The sequence below is a fragment of the Lipotes vexillifer genome, unplaced genomic scaffold (genome assembly GCF_000442215.2).
Source record: "Lipotes vexillifer unplaced genomic scaffold, Lipotes_vexillifer_v1.1 scaffold811, whole genome shotgun sequence".
NCBI classification, from domain to species: domain Eukaryota; kingdom Metazoa; phylum Chordata; class Mammalia; order Artiodactyla; family Lipotidae; genus Lipotes; species Lipotes vexillifer.
Window position 1 is genome coordinate 1,360,498 of NW_006775554.1, and position 19,289 is coordinate 1,379,786.

At 51.9% G+C, this 19,289-nt stretch overlaps 2 protein-coding genes across 2 annotated transcripts in view; one reads left to right on the plus strand and one right to left on the minus strand.

The window, feature by feature from the left end:
* The window catches only part of PLK1 (polo like kinase 1), a 10,675-nt gene extending 6,287 nt beyond the window's left edge, over positions 1-4,388 (plus strand). Inside the window, exons 6-10 of the mRNA XM_007449987.1 lie at positions 1,810-1,965; positions 2,931-3,008; positions 3,210-3,364; positions 3,467-3,649; positions 3,893-4,388. Of these exons, the coding sequence (XP_007450049.1) occupies positions 1,810-1,965; positions 2,931-3,008; positions 3,210-3,364; positions 3,467-3,649; positions 3,893-4,099 (779 nt within the window). The 3' untranslated portion in view covers positions 4,100-4,388. The remainder of the gene's footprint in view (positions 1-1,809; positions 1,966-2,930; positions 3,009-3,209; positions 3,365-3,466; positions 3,650-3,892) is intronic.
* Positions 4,389-4,501: 113 nt separating this feature from the next.
* ERN2 (endoplasmic reticulum to nucleus signaling 2) overlaps positions 4,502-19,289 on the minus strand; it is a 20,637-nt gene continuing 5,849 nt past the window's right edge. Inside the window, exons 5-22 of the mRNA XM_007450009.1 lie at positions 18,387-18,459; positions 18,140-18,247; positions 17,711-17,812; positions 16,187-16,451; positions 14,280-14,358; positions 14,038-14,185; positions 13,805-13,926; positions 12,936-13,091; positions 12,498-12,666; positions 8,007-8,091; positions 7,679-7,868; positions 7,500-7,599; positions 7,226-7,425; positions 5,820-5,967; positions 5,604-5,731; positions 4,948-5,071; positions 4,799-4,866; positions 4,502-4,714 (exon numbers count right to left, since the gene is read on the minus strand). Coding sequence (XP_007450071.1) covers positions 4,502-4,714; positions 4,799-4,866; positions 4,948-5,071; positions 5,604-5,731; positions 5,820-5,967; positions 7,226-7,425; positions 7,500-7,599; positions 7,679-7,868; positions 8,007-8,091; positions 12,498-12,666; positions 12,936-13,091; positions 13,805-13,926; positions 14,038-14,185; positions 14,280-14,358; positions 16,187-16,451; positions 17,711-17,812; positions 18,140-18,247; positions 18,387-18,459 — 2,478 coding nt within the window. The remainder of the gene's footprint in view (positions 4,715-4,798; positions 4,867-4,947; positions 5,072-5,603; positions 5,732-5,819; positions 5,968-7,225; positions 7,426-7,499; positions 7,600-7,678; positions 7,869-8,006; positions 8,092-12,497; positions 12,667-12,935; positions 13,092-13,804; positions 13,927-14,037; positions 14,186-14,279; positions 14,359-16,186; positions 16,452-17,710; positions 17,813-18,139; positions 18,248-18,386; positions 18,460-19,289) is intronic.

Below are 19,289 nucleotides of genomic sequence, written 5' to 3' on the forward strand. Positions count from 1 at the left end.
CCCCTGCGTCGGCAGGCGGACTCTCAACCACTGCGCCACCAGGGAAGCCCCTATACTTGTATTTTTTTTCCTTACACTGAAAACCCTTTTTCCTTACATTATATACATGGATTTTCAACATCTATAAAGTATGTTATGAAATGATGTTTATTTTCTTGCAGTTCTATTTGTCTTTGGAATATATTTCACTTGAAAAAAAAAGTGCCACTTGAAATACTTTTATTTTTCTGTGTGGATATAGCACCAATTTAATATATGAGTTCATTTGTTTCAGTTATAATACTGCTATTTTAAGGATTACTTTTTTCTTTAGGCTTTAATTTTTGATATTTTCACTGGTTATATTACTGTTCCCTTTGATTGGTGATCACTTGGTTAAGGTGGTACCTCCAGTGCAGAGTTACTGTTTTTCCTTTTGTGATTAATTAATACCTTGTGAGGGGTTAATTTGAAAGGATTCTGTTTCTTCTCAGACTTTAGCCTACTGATTTTAGCATCCGTGGTGGATCTTGCCTGCAGCAGTTATTACTGTGGTATTCTAATGGTGACTTTTCTCGTTTTCTTGTTCCTTCTACATCCATTAATTGGAGTTCTCCTGTAAGGAAGAGCTGTCACTTCTCTCCCATTTATTTATTTGGTTATTTGTGTCAATATGGACTCATGGATATTTAATCTTGGAGCTATAATATAATATTGTTATTTTAAGGATTTCTTTTCTTTTCTTTCGGTTTTAATTTTTGAACATAAAGCATTCTTCAAAACTTAGCCAAAATAAGGGTGAAGTTTTTTTGGAATACATAAATCCCCATTTATTCTTCATCTGTTTTCAATAATTACCAACATTTGCCCATACTTGTTTTTATCTTTTCCACCTTCTCCCCCTTTTTTTGGCTAGAGGTTTCTTTGTTTGTTTGTTTGTTTTTTGTGTTTGTTTGTTTGTTTTTGGCGGTGCTGTGTGGCTTGCAGGATCTTACTTCCCCAACGAGGGATTGAACCCGGGCCCCGGCAGTGAAAGCACCGAGCCCTAACCACTGGACCTCCAGGGAACTCCCTTGCTAGAGTTTTTAAAGCAAGTCCCAAATATGTTATTATTCCACGCTTAAGTCCTTATCACAGCATAGATTTTTTCAATTGAAAATTCATATCTTTAAATATCTTAAGAATTTCATATTACACAAGGAGAACTAGCACATGTTGGTGGGGAAAGAAACATTTAAGCCTAAAGACAATAAAAATCATCCATGCTTCTACCACCCAAATATAACTGATGTTAAAATTTCAGTGTGTATCTATCTTTTCAGATTTCAGTCACATGTAAGTACATAAAGCAAATTTTAGGGTGGAAAAAATCTTATGTTTTCATTAAATCCCTGCTTAATCCATCTTGTTGATGGGTTGTGATTTACTGAGCCCTTCCATTTTCCTGGATGCAAAAGATGCTTTTAACTCTTGGATTGAAGCCAGGCAGCTCCAAGCTGCTCGTGCCTTCTAGCTGTCTCCCTGAGTGACCAGAGGTGCCCTGCAGGGCCCAGCATTGGGTTAGAGGTCTGAGTGTCCGAAGCTCTATGGCTCTGTGTGGCCATGAGCCTTCCTGCAGGGCTTGGCCTGGCCCTGGAGGTACCAGTGAGTGAGTACCAGGTGCTGTCACATGAGCAGGGCAGCTGCTGCTCTAATAAACTGGCACCTACCTAAAGCAGTGGCAGCGCAAAGAGCTTTTCTCTGGGGGTACCAGCTGTGGCCGGGGATCCCGGGCCCTCCCAACCTGCGGCCTTTTTGCCCAGCTAATGACTATGTTTCATCTCCTTCCAGGCATGGAGAACCCCATGCCCGAGCGTCCCCGGGAAAAAGAGGAGCCAGTGGTGCGGGAGGCCAGCGAGGCGGTCGACTGCCATCTCGGCGACATGCTGCAGCAGCTGCACAGCGTCAATGCCTCCAAGCCCTCGGAGCGGGGGCTGGTGAGGCAAGGTGGGCACTGCGGGCTGGGGCATCTGGAGAGGGCAGGGAAGTCAGCCCCAGAGTGCCGGTGGCTTGTCCAGGCCCCTGGCTCCGTAATACCTTTACTTCCCCCATTTCCTGTACATTACAGTGCAAACAAGTTAGCCTACTGGCCCAGGCCCTCCATGGTCAGGCCCCTTCCTTCTTTTTCTGACTCATCTGTTCTATCTCCAGAAGTGCCCCAGCTTCCAGCACCTCCATGTGCTGCCTGTATACATTGGCACACACTGTCTCCTCTGCCCAAAGGATTCCTCTGTAGCCTTCAAGACAGTGGAAATAACAGACCCAGATGTGCCCCAGCCTCAGGGCCGTTGCTCTCCCGGCAAGCACTTCCTCCAGATCGCTGCAAGGCTCACACTCCCTGCCTTAACGTGTCTGCGCCAGAGTCACCTCCATGATCATCTCCCTGCCCCCACTCCTCTTACTTGCCTTGTTTCTCCACAACACTTCTCATCTAACATATTCTAAAGTTTCCGTATTTGTTTATTGTATTTAAAAGAAGGAATCGTCACGTGCACAGAACATAACATTTTCACGTATTTGGGATTGTCTGTCTTCTCACAATTTTTTAATCATTTAAAACTCACTGATTTGCACCATGATAGAAGTAACTTATATATTCTGTGAACATTTATTTTGATTGGTCTCTATTCCTAGAGCCAGAATGCAAGCTCAGGGAGGGCTGGGTTTTGTCATTGCTCGCTGCCTGTAACGGTGTCTGGCGCACAGTGGGCCTTTGTTAAATGGGTCAGCTGAATGCATGAATGGACTCGGCGCTCTGCACTGTAACTTTATGCTTCAGTGCTGCCTGTCTAAGCTTGTTGCTGGCAGAGGGCTCCAGGCCTCTTGACCAAGCTCCCTGGTGTGGGCCGCCTGAGTGGACCAGAGGGGAAGAGCCTGGTGCTGATCGATCTTCTTGTCTGTTTCTGTCCCAGAGGAGGCTGAGGATCCCGCCTGCATCCCCATCTTCTGGGTCAGCAAGTGGGTGGACTATTCGGACAAGTATGGCCTTGGTAGGTTTCTCCCAGCTATGGCGGTGGCTCAGGTGCCGCCTAGCAACCCTTCGAGTTGTTACAGGCTCTTGCCTTTCTTGGCTCCTACGTCCTCTTCTCTCGACACTCTCCTGTCTCCATCCCAGGCTTCCTAGTCCCAGCCCCTAACGGCCCCCTGCCCCCCATGGCCCCTGTCTGAGGCCTCCCTCCACCTACCGCTAGGGTACCAGCTGTGTGACAACAGTGTGGGAGTGCTCTTCAACGACTCAACACGCCTCATCCTCTACAACGATGGCGACAGCCTGCAGTACATCGAGCGTGATGGCACGGAGTCCTACCTCACCGTGAGTTCCCATCCCAACTCTCTGATAAAGAAGGTGAGTGCTGGCTGGCCCGCGTGGGCCGCTGTTGGCCGGAAGTGAGGGCTTTGCCAGGGGACAGGCTCTAACTCCGGACGCCCTCCCTCATTTTCCAACCAGATCACCCTCCTCAAGTATTTCCGAAACTACATGAGCGAACACTTGCTGAAGGCGGGTGCCAACATCACGCCCCGGGAAGGTGACGAGCTAGCCCGGCTACCCTACCTGCGTACCTGGTTTCGCACCCGCAGCGCCATCATTCTGCACCTCAGTAACGGCTGCGTGCAAATCAACTTCTTCCAGGTGAGCTGCGGCCCTGGAGGGTTGGGGCCGGGTATCTGTGCCTCTCAGCGGCCCACGGCATTGGGTGGGGAGTGGGAGGCACAGGACCTGTCCTTGGCAGCGTCAGCAGAAGGGAGTGAAATGGCCCCCCGCCCATCGACTGGGATATCTTCCCTCTACTCCCGCCAAGGCACACAGGCAGCTGGGAGCTTCAATCACCAGTAACCCCCTGTCCGTCCACCCGCTCCCCTCCTGCCCTCACAGGACCACACCAAGCTCATCCTGTGCCCGCTGATGGCTGCCGTGACCTACATTGACGAGAAGCGGGACTTCCGCACGTACCGCCTGAGCCTCCTGGAGGAGTATGGCTGCTCCAAGGAGCTGGCCAGCCGGCTGCGCTACGCTCGCACCATGGTGGACAAGCTGCTGAGTTCACGCTCGGCCACCAACCGCCTCAAGGCCTCCTCATAGCCCCCCCACCCCCCTGGACTGGCACCTTCCTCCCCCCACCAGCACCTCGGCCCACGCTGGTTAAATCCCTATTTTATGGGGTGTCCCCCAGCCCTGGGGGCTGGGGTGGAAGCTCCATCATCCCTGCAGGTGGGGCTGCTGTGTAAGTTATTTTTGTACATGTCCCGGTGTGGGTTCTGAGGCCATTTCCCCTTCCCTCTCAACCCCACCATATGAATTGTACAGAATATTGCTATTCGGGACTGTCTTTTCCTTGCCTTTATATTACATTAAACATATATGAATCTTCCTTTTTCTTCTTGTGTTCCCCGAGGGGTGCCTGGCACCCGGGTTCCGGCCACACTGTTGCTCTGGTGTCCCTGGCGGCCCAGCCTCTGCTGGTCTTTTCGACGCCAGGCCAGCTCAGCTCCCAGCAGCTCCCAGGCTCAGCGCCTGGGCCCCTGAGGCCGGCGGATAGTAGGGCAGGAAGAGGCTCTCAGAGGCGCAGCTCCTCAGGGCGCAGTATGTGTGCAGCAGCAGCCGTGGGAAGCGGTTTGTGAAGTACTGGACGAAGCCGTCAGGGACAGGGCCCAGCGCCTGCCGCGCCTCAGCCGGGAGCTCCCTGTAGTGATGCTTCTGCAGGGGTCAGAGCAGAGAGCCCGGGCTTAGCTGCACCAGGCCTCCCCACCTTCCAGGCCCCTCCCAAGCCCTGGAACACACCTTGTTTCTCACAGCACGGAGCAGGTCTCGCACCGACGTCCCCTTATACGACCGGAACCTCTTCAGATCTGTGGACAGGGAGGTCGTTGGCACAGCCGTCCCCACTGGGCTCCCCTTGGCCTCCCGGGCCACCCGAGTCTGGCCTCTACCTGTGTGCAGCGGCACCGAGATGTGCTTGTGCCAGTCACTCCGGACCACCTCGGCACCACCCGCCTCCAGCGCCATCACCAGCGGCCCCTGCTCAGGCTCCTTCTCCAGCCAGTCGCTGGCGTCCTAGGATCCACAGCTCCTGAGCCTCCTGAGCAGGCTCGGAGGCCACAGGCCAGGAGTGTCCTATGGCTGGGGCAGTGCAGCAGCCGAAGCTGCTCGGGTTAGGGTAAGTATTATTGCCTCCTGTGGAGTGTGGCTTCTCTGTGCTGTGTGGGGTCTAATCCAACCGGTGACAGAGGTGCTGTCGTCCCCGTTTTACAGATGAGCAAACAGGCTCAAGAGGCTCAAGGTCACACAAGTGGAATGGGCTGTCTGGGCACGAGTATAGCAGGAGAGACGACTAGGGCTGAAAGGAATGGGGTGTAGCCTCACACGAGGGGCAGCTGGGCTGGGGAAGCGGTGCTGAGGAGACCGTGCAGTGCCAAGATGGCAGCGTTCGGGAGTCTGGGCTCTGCCTTGATTGAGATAAGGATCTGGGCTGCCTGGGAAAGGTAGACGAGTCTCTTTTCCCCCAACCAATCTGGCTTCCCCTCTCTTGTTGCTCAGGACTCAAACTTGGGACTTTCTGGGGCCGCTCCCCAGATTTCCTCCTGACCTGGAAGAACTGGAGCTGCTTGGCTCTGCTCCAAAAGAAGGGGTGGGCCAGCACCTGGTGAGCAGAGGGACGAGCCTGTGGCAGGGGGCTCAGCATGGCCTCCACCAGGTTCCAGGCAACGACCTTGTCTGTAGGGGCAAGAGGGAGGGATGGCTTCAGGCCCGCATGGGCTCTGCCCTGCTTCCTCCCTCCTCTGCCAGCCCAGGTCCCCCTCACCGTGGGCCTCTTCCTCCAGGTGAGCCAGGCAGGGAGAGCCTGCAAGGATGTTTGCCTGGCGATAAAGACTCTCTCCAAAGGGGTGGCTGCCACTGGAAAGCACATAGTAGAACACGCAGCCTGCAGAGAAGATGTCCACTGCGCTGGTCTGGGGACCAGAGGGACAAACATAAGGAGGAAGTCTCTGCTCCAGGAAGTCTGCTGGGCTACACTGGCAGCTGATATGGCAGCTGGGGATCTGGCTCGGACTAGGACACAAGGACGCTTCCCAAGAGGCATCCTCTTGGCCCTAGGTCCCCTGCCCTCTGTACTGTTGAAAGGGACCCATGGTTTTCATCCAAAATCTTTGCCCCTACTGAGCCTCTAGTTCAGGTTTCCAAGTGTCATTCCTCCAGGTCTGGTGGGCAACACAACCAAGTGAAGCTGGGCATGCATGAGGCGATCAGGCAGCGGTGAGGACTGTATGATCTGTTGCTGGCCCTGTCCACACATGGCCACTGGCACTTAGCTCCAGCTGGTTGCCTCCAGGGGACTTTCTCGGTGGCAGAGCTTTGATTTTCCAAGTGAATACAGAAATCTAGACTTTTATGTGCAATTTCCCAGAAGTTAAAATATTGGCTGCTAATTTAAACAATCAAAACCTGCACAGGCTCCTAACATCAGTGCTTTGGTCCTTGGGCCTCCAGGTTGCCAATCCTAGCTTTCTCTAAACTTCAGGGGTGGGGTGGCTTTGCCTGGTGACTGTCCTTGCGTGTTACTCTCATCCATCCCTGTGACTTTCCCCTACACACCAACTCAAACATCTATAATCCTGGGGTCTCCAACTCAAGTGTCTCTGGGGGTCAGACACTGCTCTGTGCTCCAGTTATATCAGCTCATGTGATGCTCCCCCGAACCCTTCGCATCTGGGTGGCTCTCCACGCTGGCTACACGTTACAGTCACTGGGGGTCAGTTACTGGGTGTGGGGCCCGGGCACCTGAATTTTTTCAAGTTCCCCAGTGATTGTGCATCACAGTAGAGATGAAAACTATTTTCTAGTTCAGAGTTTCTCAACCTCAGTACTACTGACATTTTGGACCAGATAATTCTTCGTCCTGGGGGACTGTCCTGTGCATTGTAGGATGTTTTGCAAGCATCCCTGGCCTCTGCCCATTAGATGGCAGTAACAAGCCTCCCTTCCCCTGCCAAGTGTGACATCCAAAAATGTCTCCAGACATTGCCCAAAGGTGGCAGAAATCATCCCTGGTTGAGAACCATGCCCTAGGTAAGAAGGGAGGAATTATCCCCACTTTACAGATGAAGAAACAGGCTTGGAGGAGTGACTGAAGGTCACACAGCGGGCCCGGACAGGAGAGGCACTGGGCAGGGAGTGATTCCTGCGGCCTGGGGCGGCGGGAGGACTCACGGGGCTGTCTGGGGGCAGGAGCTGAAGGAGCTCGGGCGCCATCCAGCCTTCTGTACCGGGAACGCCCGAACGGAGGCTGAAGCTGCAGCGGCCAGCGGGCAGCTTCTTGCAGAGGCCAAAGTCTGAGAGGACCACTCTGCCTCGGCCCTGGCTGTCGGGCCCCGTAATCAGGACGTTGCCGGGCTTCAGGTCCCGGTGCACTGTGAGAACGGAGCAGAGCTGAGAGCTGAGGGGGGAGTCGGGAGCTTGGATGGAGGGTGGGAAGGCCCGGTACCTATGTGTAAGGAATGCAGGTGGGCCAGGCCCGCCATCAGCTGCTGCAGCGCCATCCCGGGCTCCAGGCCCCAGCGGTCCGTCTCCAGGTGTTCCACATACTGGGGAGCGGCGAGGGGCAGAGCGTCACCCCGCGGCCCAGGACCCTGCCCCCCGCCCATCCCTGAGCACAGGCTTCACCTCCCGCAGCGAGGCCCGGCAGAGCTCCAGGGCGATGTAGTGGAACTGCGGTCCCCGCTCGGTGCAGAAGTAGCGGAGCACGTTGGGGTGCCTGTCAGACTCCTGCAGCATCTGCACCTCCCGCCGGACCAGGCTGAAGCACTCACGGAGGAGCCGCTTGACCGCCACGGCCCGCCCCTCGAACTGCCCCCTGGGAGGTGGCGAGCGGAGGTCCAGAGGGCAGACGAAGGCAAAGGTTAGGAACTGTGCCCACCTCGGGGGTTCTCAGAGAGAATGGCTCTCCAAGGGACAGTGGCCATCCCCAGCCTGGCTCCTGGCTGCCGCTCACCGGAAAACGAAAGTCCCGCCTGCCCCGCGGCCCAGCACATCCTTGGGATTGAAGGAAATCTTCCCCACCACGGTGAGCTGCTCGGCTGCGGGGAGGGGAGAGGGGGGTCTCAGGGAGCCTCTGCCCACGGCCGCCACCCTGCCCAGTCCCAGCTCCCCCACCTCGGCCCTTCTCCAGCCTCCCCCTTCCACGCCCCGCCTGGTGCCAGACTGCTTGGGTCCAGTGTCTCGTGCTGCCACTCAATCCGTGTGAACTTGGGCAAGTGACTTAACTGCTGTGCCCTGGTCCTCTCATCTGTAAAGTGGGACCTATGTCAAGGATCCTGCACAATATTATCGTGAGGATTAATGGAAGAAAGGGTGGGGGAGAGGTTCACTCTACTGTCCTCTTTTATCCCTCTCCCTGTTTTGGCATCTTCTGCTCAGGTTTCTTTCCTTTACCCACCTCCACCAGTTAAAATTCCTTTTAACTAAGGAATTCGCTTCAAACAGGAAAGTGAGTTTTGGCAGCCATAAGCATGAGGAGGGTGAATGCTGTTGCAGAAAAGACTGTCCTGGAAGAGGGCGGGGTGGGGTCAGTGGGCGTTTGGATGCTGAGCTGTCCCAGAGTTAGTTCTAGGGCAGCAGGGATTCCCCAGAAGGCCTTGGTTTCCTGTTAAGAAGGATGGGGTTGGACTGTTACTGCTCTTCCTTTTGGGTTGCTTGCGAGAGACCCCTCACAATGCACCAGGCTGCACCTTGCTCAGATCCAAGGGGCCCCATGCTCGCAGCTAAGTGTATCTGGCGCCCCTAGAGTTGCGTACCCCTCCGTGGCCCTGAGAGCACTCTCCTTAGGAAGAGCTGCCAGCTTCAGTCTCTCTAATCAGTCTAGGAAAAGCAAATGAAAATCAGCATCAGGGATCAGTGAGAAAAGTATTAAGCTGTCCCTCAGCACTGCTCTGGATTATTTGCTTAAACAGTCACTCTCATCTCCTGACAAGATGCAAGCAGTAACCAAAACTTGTATACCATGGACACTCAGGCGTGTGGGCCCAGGGCCTTGCTGGAAGCACATCGCCCACAAGTAAGATGGGCCTGTCTCTCCGGCAGCTCAGGAAGCAGGGGCAGAGCTGCAGGAAAGCCTGTTTGAACCAGCCATGATCAGCTGGCTCCAGGTGAGGGTCCCTGAGCACTTCCGACCTCTCTTCTGTACCCACTTGCTTCGTTCTGCTGCGTTTCCTGTCTCTTACGTGTCTGCCTTCCCTGCTCTGGATGACCTTGGCATGAGGTGAAGACTTGCTATGTGCTTTCTGGGTTAGATTCAGAACTAACTCTAGATTCAGGAGCACCCTCAATGCTGGGATGGAGGCCAGACTTCTGGCCTTGAATGCAGAAATAATGAGCCAGGGGGCTTCCCTGGTGGCGCAGTGATTAAGAATCTGCCTGCCAATGCAGCGGACACAGGTTCGAGCCCTGGTCCGGGAAGATCCCACACGCCACGGAGCAACTAAGCCCGTGTGCCACAACTACTGAAGCCCACGCACCTAGAGCCCGTGCTCCACAACAAGAGGCCACCGCAATGAGAAGCCCGCGAAGCCTGTGCACCGCAACGAAGAGTAGCCCCCACTCGCCGCAACTAGAGAAAGTATGGGCGCAGCAGCGAAGACCCAATGCAGCCAAAAATAAATAAGTTTTTAAAACTAATAATAATAATGAGCCGGGAGGCTCAGTCTGTACAAACATATTCACCATTTTGCTCAGCCTTCTATATCATGATAAGGGAGAAGAAGCAAATGCAGGAAAGAAGTTCTAAAGTAATCAAGTTGTCACATGACAGGGAAGCAGTGTACAGTCAGAATTCCCTCTGAAAACCTCAAGAACACGTGATGTATTGCATTGCTTCTTTTACACGGGTTGGGAAACCATTAAAGTGGTCACCTATTTTCATGGGTATTGCCAAAATGCAAACAGAGGTAACATCCCAGAGTTGACCTGCTTTTGAGTTTCTGAGCTGCTACGTACTGGCTTTGTGAGTCTGGGGTGGGGTGCCATGAACCTTTCATTTTCTCTTCCATAAAATCAGCGTTATGATAGTATCCACCTCACAAAAATGTTGTGAATATCATACGAGTTCATGCATGCACAGCATTTAGGAAAGTGCCCAGTACACAGTAAGTGCTATATAAATGTTAGCTCTCAGTGTTAACTCTGGTTCAGGCTTGATTGCGCCCACTTGCCGTTGAATGTACCATGTAGCCGGTGGTCCTGGAGGACACCCAACCAAGTACGTGTAGATGGATTTGTGGAGGTTAAATGAGAGTGGGACAGGACTCTGTAGATTTTGTGAACCAGAAAAAGGTCCCGAGGAACGTTCCTCTCCCCGCACCAAGAAGAGAAGCAAGATTTCCAAGGTCAGAGTTCCTGACATAGATGTCCTAAGAATAAGAATAGGCTGCCACACGGTGCCAGTGTGGCAGGGGATTTTTTGGAGAGTGGTTCTCGAAGCTTTTCTGCCATCTGCCACATTCGTTTATTTGACTCTCCCTGCACTAAAGATTTTTGATACAGTGGGCTCCATATTGTTGCCTATTGGATGGGCAAGTCCCAGCCTATTAACTCTGCCTGTTCCTCACACCTGCTCGGCACATATTCACTCCGTATATATTTATTGAATTGAGAAGGGCTGTTTAAGAACCTGCAGTGGCCACTGTCAGCCACTGCCTCAACAGATATTCCCTGAGCCACGCTCTGGGTCGAGATTGCAGCAGTAAGCAAGGCAGGCTGAGCCCAAGCACCTGTTCTCCAGTTTGCCACAGTCCCATCACGCCCTATTCTCTCTCCTATGTGACTGCTTCACTTGTTTACTTTATCCACCTGACCTACCCATGAGTATGAGATTGCCACCTTCCTTTCAGTTTCCGGAATGTGTACCCTGCTTCCTCTCATCTCTGAACCTTCGCCTGTGCTACTGGTGCCACCTGGACTGCTGCTGTCCCCCTCCTCCCTGTTCACCTGGGTAATTCCTTCTTATCCTTGGGATCACAGCTTAGACTTGCCTTTCAGGACAATTCCCATGTCCCCATGTCTGAGCTACATGCCCCTCCTTTGTGTTTCTATAGCTCCCTGTATCCTCCCCAACCCCATCACGGCATTTATCACAGAGCCTAGTAACAGCCTGTCCTTTCCTGGCTTTGCCTAGAGGTCATGAAAACACCAAAGTAAAGTTTATGAAAACTTTAAACGAAGAAAGTGAAAGAAATAGAAAGGTTTCTTTTCAATTCCAGAGGGAATCCAGTATTATAAAGAGATTGTTACCACTGAGTTGTGTAACAAAGGTACCAAGCTCTAGCTGGGATTCTTGTCCTGAAGCACTGATATCACTTTCATTATTTTCTTATAGTGAGTAAAGAAGTTTAAGTGTTTTATATATCAAGGATGAGCCAGGGCTGGGATTCAACATCTTTTTTTCTCCTCCTCTGAGGATTATTGGTATCTGCGGACTCACAAGGGGACTGAGACGTCTGGGGAAGGAATTCCATCCTGTCAGTGACTGGGACCGTGGACCGGGGTCGTGAGGGACACCTGAACGATGATGGCAGGAGAAACAGCAAGGTCATTTGACGAGAACCACCTGGGACAAGGTAGAGTCTGGGTCATCTGGGGAAAGACTTGGCTCGAGTCAGAAGGTCCAAGGAGATGAGTGTTTCAGGGTGCAGTGGGGTGAGTATTACTTGGCCTCCCAGAGCCAGTAAAGTGGCTGGAACTGCAACTCTCAGGGCTCAGGCAACTCGGCAGTGGGGGGCTTTCTACAAGAGCTGAGCCCCGAGGAAGAGAGCTGCTTCCCTCTCAGCACAGGGAGGCGAACGCAAGGGGGAGCTTTGGGAGCAGCACGGGAGCAGCATGCCAAGCATGGGGCGGGCTTCACGCTGAGTTAAGGGCACAGCAGGGTGGCTCCAAGGCTCCAAGGCAGTGGTTTGAGCAGTGACAGGAGGGTCCAGCAGCAGTTCACACAAAGGACCGAGGCCAGCCCAGCCCAGAGCCAAAGAAACAGGAGAGAAGTAGCCTGCACTGACCACTAAAAGCAAGTGGAAGTTCCCCTGGGGCATCCCACAGATTCCAGAGGAAGCTTGAAAGGGCTTGTTTATAGGATGAAATTGAGAAAAGAGAAGAGAAACGTTTAAAAAATAAAAAGCCCTAAAGAGAAAAGGAACCAAACGGTACCTAGGTGATTTACTATTATTGTTACCAAATATGATGTTATTTTAACACAAATATTAATAACATCACATAGTCTGATTTAATAGTAATGGTGATGTAACCTCTCATAATAAAGTGATGTCATGGGGTAGGTGTTATTATTCCCATTTGACAGATGAGAGAACTGAAGCTCAGAGGAGTTAAGCAATTCATCAAAGTTAACAGTTAGTAGCTTCTAATACACCGACTTTGAAGCTAAACCTTCCCCTCTCTTTTCTGTCCCTGACTTTGTCCTTTCCTGTTCATGTAAGCTCACCTTCAGGGTCTTCGAGTGGCTGGTCTTGCTCTGGGGGGTTTTGAAACCTCTTCCGGCTCCGTGGGGTGGCCCCGGAGGGCTGAGACTGAGCATCCCGTGAGATGTGAGAAGGGCCTGCAGGTGCCAGGGAGGCCTGCTGCCACTGCTTCTCTGCCAGCTGCTGTTGCTGCTGCTGAAACATGGGGGCCTAAGAGGGCCCAGCCTTGGCCAGCCCCTGACCCATGATGGGCCCAGAAGCTGTGCCTGAGATGGCCTGTCCCTGGAGCACTGGCATAAAGAGCACAGTATCAAGGGCTCTGGGAGCTGCTAAGAGGACAGCAGGGGGCAGAATTGGATCTGGGTAAGGGAGAAAGTTGCCAAGTGGTCTTGGAGAGGAGGACCAGAGTTCCCCCTAGGAAGAGCATAAGATGGGCCTGAGGCCAGGGATGATGGGCTTACCTGCCTCATCAGGAAGAGAATCCATCCTCCCAGGAGGAGGGCAGTGAGGCTGGCTGCCAGCAGGTCTTGAGGTCCCAGTCCTGGATACAGGTCTGGGGTTTTCTCTTCAGGATGCAGCTCCAGGTTTGAAGTTTCCTCCTGGCTCAGGCTCGGGAGCTGGGGACAAAGAACCTTTCACTCTTAGCAGCCCCTCCCACTGTGGAACCCCTAACCCTTCTTCATGACCCAGTACAGGGCTGGGCTTAGCTGAAGGGGTGATGAGTGAGTGGTGGGAAACCTGGCACTCTCCATGGTGCTGAAACACCATGGTGCCCCAGTAGACTGGTCTTTCAGACCTAGCTGAGGACAAGCAATCTCCTGGGGTATCACTAAAAATGCAGATACTCTTGGGGCATCACCAAAAAATTCAGATATCCACCTCCAGAGATTCTGAATTCAGGGGGGGTTGGAGTGGGCTCCTAGGTGACTCTGATAAGCAATGAGATTTGAGAATTACGTCTACAGGTCATGCCTGTTCCTTCTAGACTTGAACTATTAGCAGCTCTTGTCCAGTCCTCTCCCAGGACGACATGCTTTTATAGTTTTTCCGTTTTCATTTTCTCACTTGATAAATATTTTGTAAACTTGAAACTGAAGAAGAATAAAGAAAACTGTGACCCATGTTTCACAGTTTAGATAAAAGCCAATATCTTTTGAACACTTCTTACACTCTTCTGGCAATAACAACAAATGAAAGTTTTCCTTCCGAGAAATTGTGAGTTCCGTTGACCCACCCCCGAATGTTATTCCTAGAAGCCTGAGGAAAATGTCCAAGGGCTGCCCACCCCTGCCGCACCTCCCCCCATGCCCTCTGTCCCTCTAGCACTGACCTCCAAGAAGAGAGCTGGGGCCTGGGTGCCCCCTGAGGGTCTGGTCCCAGAAGTCCCACTCCCTGGGGTGGGATGGAATCTCAGCATGGTGGTGTGCAGGACTGGAGGTGGCTCATGGTGTCCTAAGGGGCAGGGAAAATGTCAATGGGTTGGAGGTGATCTCAGCCTTCTGGCTCATAAACTGAGCTCACATGTCCTTTATCTACTCTAAATTTGGGTAGAGGGGGTCTCACCAATGAGAAGCCACTGGCTAGGGAGGGCCGTACTGCCTGAGGGGTATCTGACAGCAGTACTAGGTGAGCCCTCTCGCTCTCCTGAGACTTGGAGTGTCACCTCATCTGTGGTAGGGCCATCCGTGGGGGCCAGGGTCAGTCCACGAGGCTATGGCAGAAGGTGGAGAGTCAGGAGTGGTGCGGGGGGAGACTTCTCTCCTGCTCCATCCCCTCTTTCCAGCCCCTCAGAGAGCGCTTCTCACCACTAGGGCCACCCCTGTGTGAACCAGTGCTTTAGACACATAAAAGCCAGCTTCATCCTTCCCCACATACAGCGTCATCCTAGTGGGGGAGAGGAAAAGGGGGAGAAGAATGAGTGATGGTGATGGGTAGTTTCAGTCACCATAGTACCCGTGTCCTTGTATTATCCCCGCCCACACTGACTCTGGGCTGGGCCAAGTGCCTTGCTTTGGCCAGTGAGACAATAGCAGATGTGACACAAACACAGTCTCGAGAAATGCTTGTGCACTGGAGTTTGCCCTCTCATGGGGTTCTTTGGAACCCCGGGACCACCAAAGAAGGAAACCCAGGCTAGTCTTCGGGGGCATGAGAGACCTCATTTGACATCCCATAGGCTAAATAGTTCACCAGCTACGAGAGAGCTGAGTGAAGCTATTCTAGATTGTCCAGGCCCAGCCAAGCCACCATCTGGCTGCTCAGACCAGAAAACCACCCAGCTGACCCACAGAATCTTGAAAAATAATGAATGTTTGTTTGTTTTGAAGCTCTAAATTTTGGGGCTGATTTGTTATATAGCAAAAGCTAACTGATACATGCTCTATAGTCATTGTTTCTAAATCTATTTCTAGCCCAGACTTCTTCCATGAGCTCAATCTTCTAAATCTGAACTCATCTCCTCATTTCTTAGCTGCGCCTCCCCCTTCTTCCCCCACTTCCTCCTCACCCCCACCACTTCCTCCTCCAGTGCTCCCTACCTTTGGAAATGACCGCACTCATGCGCCTCTAGAAACCTGAGCATAATGGTTGACTCCTTGCTCTAATCACCAAATTCGTACTGGTTTTTCCTCTTAATATCTGTTACCCTCCACTTATTTCCATCCCTAGCATTTCTGCCCTGGTCCAAAGTGTCTTCATCTGCTGCCTGAACTAATGCAATATTCTGTGACCACTTCCTCCCCACAACTCTAAGATACTCTTCACACTGCAGCCAGTTATCTTTCTGAAATGAAAATATGATCGAATCACTTCTTTGCCTAAAACCCTCTAGTGGCTTCTCCTTAGCCTTGTCCCAAACCCTTTAAATGATCCTACAAGATCCCAGTTTAACAGCCTCAGACCTTATTCTCTGCTCAGAGCCGTGCTCCAGCCTTATTTATTTTGTTAATTTAACCTGTTCCCTGGCTGCCATGATCTCTCTCTCTCTCTCTCTCTCTCGTTTCCTCTTCATCTTTAGGTTTCAACTTATAGGTCCCTTCCTCTAGGAAGCTTTCTATGATTACCTTCTGCCCCCAGTCTTGATTTCGGTGCCCTTCCTATACCTTCCCATGACACCCTATACTTCTCTTATCTCATCCTTTATCATACCATATTATGATTACGTCTTTACATACCTGTCTCCCCCACTAGACTTTGAGATTTCTGTAGGTAGGAACACTGGCTGTATTACTGTACTCCCAGAGCCTAGCAAGCAATTGCTACATAGCAAGTGCTCAATTAATATTTGTGGGATGAACTGAAATAATGGATAATCCCCAATTTTCCCAGTCTGTCTCCCAGCTCCCCAAGATGGGGACACTAATGTATTTGGTATTGCAAGGAAGGGTCATATTTAAAGTTTTTAACAATCAGTAAATACATAGTACCTACCAAGCAGAACAGGTGCCAGCTGTAGCACTGGGGTGGAGACATGGAGGCCCCTCCTAGGCCAGACTTTACCCTATCAGTTGCTGAACAGTGGGGCCATCCAGGGGGTCCTGGGAGAGCATGGGGGGTGGTGCAGGGCACTGGTTATTTACCAAACTGCTTGAAATATTTTGACCCCTGGTTCAGCTGCACTGGCGTGTCATGGTCGGACATCACACCTGCCCATTGGACCTGGGCTACAACACTTGCAGAAGCTCCTCCCCAGTCCCCAGGCATGGGCACTTACAGCAGCTGGGTGTCTAAGGCAGAGAAGTGAGTGGCGGTGTCCTGGGGGCCGGAGGCAGGCAGTTGGATGTGGCCCCAGCGGAGGGCAAGGAAGTGCAGCGTGTCTCGAGCCAGTGTAAGATGGGGCAGCTGGCGCAGGCTGTCCTGGTGCCATGTGTAGATGCCCACAACAGGTACGCCTAAGTCCTGGGTCCACAGCACCGCCCCGCTTCCTGGGTCCACCGTTAGCAGCAGGCCCATCCCACAGGATGCCAGGTAGCTCGTGTCTGCCAAGAAAGATGGCTGCGGAGATGTGGTCAGGGAGCCCTGACCTGAGGCACCTTGGAGCATCTTGAGGTGGGGAAGCTGCTCTGAGGGTGGGCCATCAGGAGGGCCACTCAGGTACGTGGAGGTCAGGTGAGATCACCTGGAGGGTAATCAGGACATAGGAAGTTCACTGGGTCACTTTGATCAGGGTCAACTGGCAGCTGTATAAGACGTAGGGGGTCAGTCATGGTCATCCAAAGGCGACTCAGGTGTGTGAATCAGTCCTTGTCGCTTAGGATGTGGGGTAGTCAGTCGTGGTCTGGCTGCTGGTCAATCAGGGTGGTCTGGAGACATGTGGGTAACGTGGAAGTCATTTAGAATGTGAAGGGTGTCAGCCAGGGGCCCTGTGGGTGTCACCTGTGATGTGTCAAGGTCGCCTGCATGAGTTCTCATGTAGAATGGTGGAGTCAGGGTCTGAGGGGTGACCTAGGGCACCTTTGGGGTCACTCAGGCATTTGGGAAGGAGAGTTATTATTTTTTTAAAAACACAACATGATTATATTTTAATACACAACTAAAATACAAAACACCATAGTAAATTGATGGCAATAAAATATGGCGTTTCATTTGCGTTGCATGACAAATGGTTAGCGTCCTTAGTCATAAATGAGTTCTTAGAAACCAGTAACAAAGACACTGATATACCAAGGGAAATGAAACAAAAACAAAAAGAAGAAGATGAAATGACCCAAGTGACTAGAAGGGTTAAGCATATATGAAGATGACTGAGCTGAGCAATAACAGAAGAAAAGCAACTTCTTTGTAATATCCTATTACCAAAGATTAAAAATCTAACATTTGTACAGTTTTAGAAAACATAGGGAAGGACAGTTATAATATCAAGGGGGTGATGAGTCTGGGGGAGGTCACTTAGGGTCATCTGTCAGGAGTCGTTCAACATTTGGGGGACTGCTCAGGGTGTGCAGGGGTTGTTTGGGGTCACTCAGGAGGTGGGGAGCACCCAGGGTGACCTGGCTGGGATCATTGGGAGTGCAGAGGAATTAGGATGTTAAGAGCGGCTCAGGGTACAGGAGGGTCAGGCTGGGTGTCAAGAGGGGTCACTTAGGGCTGTCTATCAAGGGTGTGTCATTCAGTACGTGGGGTCCCTCAGGAGTTCAGGTGGGTCAGAATGTGGTGGGGCTTGGTCGTGGATACCACTCAGGGTTCCCTGAGTTGGGGACCTTGCTCCAAGGTGGAGCCAGAGAAGGGAGGCACTCACATTTCCCAGGTGAGCCATCCATGGGGGCTGCTGCGTAGCGGCGGTAGGTGGTGTTCCAGCGCAGGGATGGGGCCCTGGGGTCATGCATGGTGACCGTGTACTCTGGGGACACCCAGAAGCAGGGTTACCAGGAGCGCCCCACGTGGTGCTCCTCTACTCCCACCCGGGGGACATCATCTCATGGGGGCGGGGGCTTCCCGAGCACCCAGCCTGGAGGCCAGAGTCTTCAAGCAGCATCAGGATAGCAGAAACCAGGTCTGTTTTGGTCACTGCTGTGTCCCCTGCTCCTTGTTCAGTGCTCAGGGAAGTGTTTGTTGACTGACAGAGTGATTGACTGACCTGGACCCAGCATGGATAGCAATTGCCAGGCCTGGGCAGAGCAAAAGGGGGGCTGCCCAGAGCTCGGGGAGCAGCTGGGGCCTGACTCACGCGTCCGGCCAATGTAGAGGCAGGGGGTAGAGGGTCGCTCTGTGGTCAGGGTCATCTGCATCTTCCCTGATTCAGGGTCCACCACAAACCAGGCATCCTGCTTCCGGCCTGTGGAGGTGGGAAATGTGCTCGCTCTCAAGATGGCCTGGAGAGGGTGTGCAGCCTCTCCGTGCTGTGCCTAGCTGGCCCGTCCTGACCTAGGTCCAGTCCCTGCTGGACCAGGACCCCAGGCTGGAGAGATGCTTACCTGTATAGAAGACGCCGTCAGAGCTGCGACAGGGGGAGGCATGAACCAGCTCCGGGATGGTGAACGGCAGTCTCTGGGGAGTGGAAAGAGCGGAGAAGCACATACAACTTATTCATTAGGTACAATTATTATCATATCCATTCCCAGAGGGGCTAAGTAATGGGGCTAATATCACACAGCTGGTAAGTAGCAGAGCCAGGCCTTGAGCGTAGCCAGTTAGTTTCCCTCACAATTAACCACTCTGCTACACAACCTCTTAAGGAGCTGCAGAAAATCCCACTCCCAGTGCCAAGATGCCACCTGATCACATGATCCTGGCCTGACCACCTCAAAAACACTTGCTGAGACTTGAAAACTTCAGTGGCCATGACAACCTTGGAGAGGCTGGGGAACTGTTCCACCCAAGAGACATGAGGACCAAATGCAAGGGGTGATCTTGGTTTGGGTTCTGGACTGGAAACAATAAAGCACACCATTAGGAACTTGACAAAATTAATATGGATTGTGGATTAGATAACACTATTGTATCAATGTTAAATCTGCTGATTTTGATAATTTACACTCAGGCTATGTAGGAGAAAATCCTTGTTTTAGGAATACACAATGACGCTTTAGGAGTAAAGGAGCATAATGTCTGCAACTCATTCTCAGATAGTTCAGAAAAAGAAATTTTATATACACATGTGTAATATTATCCATCTATTAAGAGAGAATGATAAAGTGAAAGTGATAAGATGTTAAAAACTGACGCATCTGGGTAAAGGGAGTAAACAATTGCTCTGAACTATCTTTGCATTTTTTCCTTACATTTGAAATTATATCAAAGTGAAAAAGATCCCCAAACTCCACATACAGAGCTCTTGCCAGACAGCACCCCAGGCACAAGCAAATACTGAGGGAAAG